This window comes from Sinocyclocheilus rhinocerous, unplaced genomic scaffold (genome assembly GCF_001515625.1).
Source record: "Sinocyclocheilus rhinocerous isolate Xijiao unplaced genomic scaffold, SAMN03320098_v1.1 scaffold1065, whole genome shotgun sequence".
In the NCBI taxonomy this organism is placed as follows: Eukaryota; Metazoa; Chordata; class Actinopteri; order Cypriniformes; family Cyprinidae; genus Sinocyclocheilus; species Sinocyclocheilus rhinocerous.
The window spans coordinates 1,164,799-1,172,455 of record NW_015628720.1 but is presented as its reverse complement, the minus strand read 5'-3'; the positions used below and the strand labels follow the sequence as shown (position 1 = coordinate 1,172,455).

At 36.1% G+C, this 7,657-nt stretch overlaps 1 protein-coding gene across 1 annotated transcript in view; it reads right to left on the bottom strand.

Moving 5' to 3' along the window:
* Positions 1 to 303: 303 nt before the first annotated feature.
* Positions 304 to 7,657, bottom strand: part of LOC107738359 (polyamine-modulated factor 1-binding protein 1-like) — a 93,656-nt gene continuing 86,302 nt past the window's right edge. The window contains exon 27 of the mRNA XM_016550107.1: positions 304 to 1,072. Coding sequence (XP_016405593.1) covers positions 1,070 to 1,072 — 3 coding nt within the window. The 3' untranslated portion in view covers positions 304 to 1,069. The remainder of the gene's footprint in view (positions 1,073 to 7,657) is intronic.

The window sequence follows — 7,657 nt, the reverse complement described above, 5'->3', positions numbered from 1 at the left end:
TTTTTTTACACATTACAAAAAAAGTAAACAGGAGATCATATGATTTTTAAAACTGTTTTTAACAACTATTTTAAAAACATCTGTTTTTCACAAAATGTGAACATTTTAAACAGTATTTTATTTTTTCCCCAAAATTTTAAAGTTTGATTTTGTGTGCATGTGCTTTTCTGATGTTCAAACAGTAGGAAATGGCATTAACAACAAAAAGATTAAAAAAAATCATATGCATGAATTATTTTGGGTCTGTGCACCTGCCTTTAACCATGAAATTTTTCCCTAAATTTTAGTTTGATTTTGTGTGCATGTGCTTTTCTGAAGCTCAAACAGTAGGAAATAGCATTAACAACAAAAAGATAAAAAAAATCATATGCATGAATTATTTTGGGTCTGTGCATCTGCCTTTAACCATGAAATTTGTGGGTCAAACGTCAGAATCGTAATATAAATTTTGCATGCACATTCTACAACACTTTTACTACAAGTACAAACATCCAAAGTAAACCAGTATTTTTTACAACTTCAACAAACTAACCAGGAACATAATGATTCTCCTTTTTGTAAACATTTATCACACTATATTCTACTATTCCTTTCCTTTGTGCAAACATAGAGATGTTTTGCTTTTGGATGATCATTCAGAAGTTTAGTCCTTTTTCGAGACTAATGACTGGTTTCAGGAATGGAACAAACAAAACTCCATTCACTAGCCTCTCAGCATACCTCGTATCTGAAGTACATGCACCATAACAAGACCCTTTTACCATAATGCTGGGAATTTGCCAAATAGGAGACAGATAGACAGACAATTGAGTGAGTTTGACGGACAGAAGTCGGCAAATTGATTCGATTGGCTATTTTGGACATTTATATGTCATAAGGTCATTATCAGTCATCATTTGATAATCGTATTTTTCTAGAACTCATCGAGTCAGTGATGAAGAAAGGATCCAAGAGTGAGTTTGTTTGCAGAAAACAATTCTATAGCCATCCACGTCGATCAGGCACTGACTGGCACAGACTTGCGCTGCTGGTGGTCAGGAAGTGCTTTCTTCTTCCTCTGCCTCATTCTTCACTGTAAGAATAAACAACATGCAATTTTATTTACAGCCACCTCATAAACAAGGTCATTACTGCTTCAATGGGCTCCTCCAATTAACTAAACAACCATTATTTCCAGACATGTCCATCATAATTACACTCTCGCGCATGACATTGGCAGATAAATACTCTATTCTAACTGCATCTCTCTCTTTCTCTTTCTTGACCGGCTTTGGCTTCTTCCTACCACTGCTTTTGATTTCTGAGAGCACTGAAGGTCTGACCACTGTTGCGTGGAAGATGAAAGGTCAAAGGCTACCGACGAATATACATATAATATAATGAGCACTCTCATTCTTGAACAGTTCATCAAGGTTTTTAGTCGAGCCTTATGCTCTCTGTGGAAAACAAATCCAGCTTATTAGCCAAATATGTATCTCTTTTTACGCACCGTGTCTCTGTGGCTGCATGCAAATTTCACCCTTTATTTAAGGAGAAAATCACCGTTCCTCGTATTCCCCGAACTCTTCACTGTCTGCCTCAGACAGCTTAGAATATACAATGGGCTCATCGTTGACTTCAGCGGCATGGCTAATGCGAGACCTTTTGCGCTGCTTAATTCCGGAAGGATAAACAGGCTTGCGCATGCAAAATTATTCAAACACAGATAATTAACCGGGGAAACAATCAGCTGCATGAATAATAATCCGCAGTGGTAGACATTATAACATTTGAGCATGAGAATAAGATGGATGTGGGTACCTTGGGCATGAGCTTATCAAATAAAGCTCTGTAAATGTATCCTGAATGAAATGAGTCAATCATTTTAATGTGCGAGAGAAGCCCTGAGGAGAACAAATAAGCAATCACTACATCATGCAGGGCGAGCAAATGAACCTGCTGCACAATTAGACAGGGTCACATTCGGCAAAGGCTGAGAGCACTCCATGTGCTAATGAGCTCTGTGCGTGTCAGGGAAAGAGGGGATGGAGGGAGAGAGAGAAATGGAGAGAGAGACAGTCGGCGCCTGAATAAAGAGCCTACAACCACAGCACTTATGGTGGAATAGATAGCGCTTCATTTCACACCACAGCTTTTGGTGCCATTTGACGTCAGAGTTCAGTTCATTTTCTTATAAACAGCAACCGAGTTCTCTTCAAAAGATGGTCTGGGGTGCAATTTATTTGAACTTAGGTGTGGTTCACAGTGGGTAGGAACTAGCGCTGTCAAACGATTAATCGCGATTAATCGCATCCAAAAATAAACGTTTTGGTTTACATAATATATGTGTGTGTACTGTGTATATTTATTATGTGTATATAAATACACACACACATACAGCATATATTTTGAAAATATTTACATGTATTTACATATTCATATAATTTATATTATATATAAATATATATATAATATATGAACATAACATATCTTTCTGAAATGCATACATGCATGTGTGTGTATTTATACTGTATATACATAATACATTTACACAGTAGACACACATATATTATGTAAACGAAAACTTTTATTTTGGATGCGATTAATCGCGATTAATCATTTGACAGCACTAGTAGGAACATAATCCGTACGCAAGTAACGGAAGTGAACTACTAATGCAAGTGCTGTTTCATGTGTTTAAAGATTTGGTGCTGAATTCAAAGTGCAGAGCTGCAAGTACCTTCACACAAACGCTTGTCAATGTGGGCCTGTTGTTGTTGTGTATCCAGTAGTTCAGTTTGTGGATCTGTGTGAACAGGAATCATTTTAGACAATGCTGTCATCTGTATGTGAAACTTTTAAAAAACGCAAAAGAAAAACTTTTTTGTTTTTAGTACAATTGTTGTCATGCAAACGTACCGTCAAATTTAGCTTTTTTTCATTTCTAGCATGCAAAGTACCATTTTTATTTTTGCATGTCAATGAGTATATGAGGCAACTGATCCCCAGTAAACGCTGTCAGTTATGACCAAACTATTACACAGCCTGACATAAAAAAAAAATTATGTCGCACAGTCTACATAGGCTTTTAACCAAGGTCACATTGTACAATGTGACAAGCAACAATCATAAGAGACAAAAAACACATCATAAGTGTGAAAACAGCCTAAAAGTCAGACTGATATTAAGATAAAGAGTGCGAGATGACGTACAGAAGATGCACATGACGCCGGATGAGCTGTGGGCAAGAGGCTGACAGACAGCCGGTAATAAGGGCAGTTAGCAGCAGACAAACACTCAGGTACGCCAGCCTCACCACGAGCCAACCGAACAGGCCCCATGGCGCAGGCTTTCAAAGCAAAGTCAAAGTTATTAAGTATTCAATCATATAAAAGGGAGAGGAAGGCGTGAAAGGTTGCGGACCAAAGCACTTTTGCTCCAGTGCATTAAGAGGCTATGCAGCCGCTCCAAGTCTGCGTGAAAAGAAATAGATTGCCTCCCCAGAAGATGGCAGCTTCCCTGTAACCCCCTCCTTTTTTTTTCTCTTTAATAACTGCAATCTGCTGTGAAAATCTAATCCCAAGTACCATTTACGCTGCACCCAGATAACTTCTGCTTGGAAAAGCGTACAATATGAATATTTCATTCCCTGATATCCAAATAAATATGGCAGGCTTTCTATCAATCAGGGGACGTCGCAAGAAGTCAACTGGAAAGTGGAAATTGCTAATGAATAGCAAGGTTTGGGGGGAAAGCATGTCTTGTAAAAGCATCTCTGTTTTATTTCTCTTCTAAAATCTATACATTAGTTAAAAAAAAAGAAAAAAAAAAGCTTAAGAGCGCGACCATTAAATGCGACCATATATGCCCTCCTCCACAGTGGTATAAACACGACCATCGCTTTCTGATGGAACGACTGAGGCTATTATAAGTTATTTATCACAACAAATCAAACGGTCATACTGTTCTGTATTTACTAACAGCTGAATCTACTCATCCAAAGGATCAAGCTCCTTCTTCTTGGAAGAGTCCATCCATATACATGCTGCCTCGAATCGAGCTGTATGTCAGGTCTCAGCAGATTTGTCTAGTAATGACACTTAATGAAAGCTGGGAATCCATGCATGCAGAAGAAGCCCTGCCGGTCATAAATAAACCACAAGCCTACAAGCCATTTCCTCTCCTATCTATTTATTTGTATTTACTCTGTCCTGAAGGTACTTGGGGTGTCCTAGAAGAACATTAGCTGAGCTTTACTTTGGTATCAGTACTCAGCAAATGGGCAGTGTGGATGTTGTTTGTCCTTTCTACTGGTTTCACATCTACCAACAAAAATTTACACGCGCACTTAAAGAAATAGTTCATTATTTATTATTTAATAGTTCATCAATTATTATTATTATTATTATTAATCATCTTTATTTGCTTACCCTCACGTTTTTACAGACCTGTACAACTTTTTTTCAGTAAAACACCAGTGTTAATTTCGAAAATTATTCGTCAACGACATTTTTTTCACCGACGACAACGAGAGGATAACGAACTAAAACTCTTTTTGAATGACAAAAACTATGACGTAAATCTATTGACATTTTCGTCAACGAATAAAAATGAGACGATGAAAGAATGAAGAATATGGTAAACAAGTTGCTATAAAGAATGCAGAATTAGCTTATATAACCATTGGTATTTCATTAAAAAGAAGACCATGTTCTTGTTCTTTATGAGAAGTGGTTTTATTTAATTTTAACATAAAGGCAGGTTGTGTGTCACCGCAGCTAAACCAGTGTCTATCATGATAAAACCTTAATATCAAACCTATATAATGAGTTTGGAAACTTTAGAGAAATGTTTAATTAATGCACTGTAATTAAACCCATTTGATTTTAGCCGACTAAATATACTGCAGATTTAGTCGACTAAAATCTTATGATATTTAGTCGACTAAAACTAAAAGCAATTCAGATGATTAAAATATGACTAAAACTAAATGCCATTTTAGTCAAAAGACTATGACTAAAAGTAAATCAAAATTTGCTGTCAAAATTAACACTGTGAAACACAAAACATGTTTTTTTTATTTTTTAAAGAAAATTCAGGCCCCTTCTTTCAATATAGTCAAAGGGAATGAATATGTCAAACAAACACCATAATAAAACCAGTAAAAGTGGTTCATGAGTCAATGATGTATGAGAGTGTTCACAATGAAAAAAAGAAAGAAACTCTTAACAATCTGGTTTCAAACACATATGCCAAGCTCTTAGAAATCAGAGATGTATAAAGTTAAGCAACGCATTTTTGTTAATTGTAATAATGCTGAAATAAAAGAAAATATTAATATATTGGATAAACATGACCTGATATAAAATAAGTTGAAGTACTAAGAATATTTTCAAAAAGCTAAATAGAAATATAAAAACCAACTACTAAAAATGAAGAAAGCACAAAACAAAATGACTCAAACTAAAATTAAAATGAAAACAAAATATTCTCTGTATTAATGTCATGTGGTGTGTGGCATATATATTTGCATGTTAGTTGGGCCACATGTTTTTGAATAGGTGACGAACGATTTTCAAATATTAATATTAGCAGTAAAGCAGCTTTGTTAAAACATACTGTATGATAATACATTCCAAGTCTTCAGTAGCCATTATAACTTTGAGGAACAGTCCGAAATTTAAGCCATTTATTTGACCATCATCATGTCCATGTCCACCAAAGATGTCCAATGAACTACAAAAGTTGTATGTACTTGGTGCCATTTCAAACTATTGATCCAACATGCAGCTGGGTTCTCAAGTCTCTCATGACCAAATGTCACAGACATCAAACCTGACAAAGAACATTTAACGGCACCATATTTGGTGAGAGCTACAGCAAAGACATACAGCAATAAATCATACAAATTCACTGTTCCAAGACAGAAATAAACTCATAGAGGTTTGGTAAACTAAATGATGACAGAATTTTTAAATTTTGGGTGAACCGTTTCTTCAAAAATGCACTATTAGTCAAGACTTTCTGTGGTAACAATACCAGACGCTTCACTGGCTCTTTGACTTTTCTTTGAATAAAACTTCTGAAGTACTAACTCTGTAAAGTCAGGCCTGAGCAGATCTCTGACTCTGCTGCTCCTTCATCAATAATGGAATAAGGTGGCATGTGGAGCAGGTCCTGGACCTTGAGAACAAACAGGGAGGAGAATGGGTTCACCCCTGCAGGACGGGCTCATCAACAACGCCCCAATGATTGGGTTCAGACCGGCAGCTCCAGCCCTCGGCCGCTACTATGCCAAAAGTTCTCCAATCATCTCTAGACTTCTCCTTTCCAATTTCACAAGTGTGAATCAGATCAGACCACATTACAGAGGATAAGCCTGTACCTACAGAGCGGGATCATTCCGCGGCGAGAGGACATGCGCTCCAGAATGAGATGGCTAATGGTGACACGGTTATAGGACACCTTTTCTCTGCATCTGATAGAAATACCAACCTAATCACAACAAAGCCGGTCTCGCTGATGTTATGCATGAGTACGGGATAACAGAGAATAGAGGAAGAGAGAAAGAATAATAAGACAGGGAGAGGTGTAATAGGAAATGGCCAGCACTGGGTCATTCAGGAATTATAAGAGGAGAAGAAGAAAAATCAAACTGGACAGGTGATTTGAGGCAAAACCTGCATATAAGACCGGTTTATACTGAAGATTAGAGGTATGGCCTGTTTGCCACAGAGGTGAATGTTAATATTCACTCAATGACGATTGTAACTTGTGAGTTGAGTTGAGTTGATTGTTACAAATAAGAAAAGAATCTTATCAAAATATATTACCAAGAATACACAAATAAAGAGAAATACATATTCTACAGGGTAGAATTGATAATTCTCTCAATCGTCAAGGATTTGGAACAGTAGTTTGTTATAAGTATAACTATTATGCATGCAGATCACTGGAGGGCTACATGGATTATTTGTACTTTCATATTCGTCAGACAAAACACACAGCAGGACCATGTCAAATTAAAATGCAAAAAATTTGACTAAAATGGTGACCAATTACAGGATCAAAGGCAATCTAATATCTAATATATATATATATAAAATTTAAAGCCAACATTAAATCAAAATGGATTTTCTTAACGCATGTTACTGGACTTATTGCGAGCAAATTGAGCTGAGAATTTATTTTATATATATTTGGGGATATATTTTTGAATGCTTTTAAAGTCTCTTGTACTCTTCAAGGCTGCATTCATTTGATCAAAAAACTGAAATAGTAAAAATAGTAATATTGTGAAAAATTATTACAATTTAAAATAAAATTTTTAAAAAATATATATTTTAAAACGTCATTTATTTCTGTGATGTCAGAGCTGAATTTTCAGCCTCATCACTCCAGTCTTCAGTGTCACATGATTTTCCTTCAGAAATCATTCTAATATATTAATATAATTGGCTGCTCAATAAACATTTCTGATTATCATCACTGTTGAAAACAGTGCTGCTAAATATTTTTGTGGAAAACATGATACGTTTTTTTTTTTTAGTATTCTTTGATGATGTAACGTAGTTTGTAGTCACGGGAAGAAGGAGGCGGGAACCGGCGGACATTCAAAGAAACTTTAATGATAAAATAAACACAAAATAGCGCGACAGCCCCTCGCGGACGACTGTCG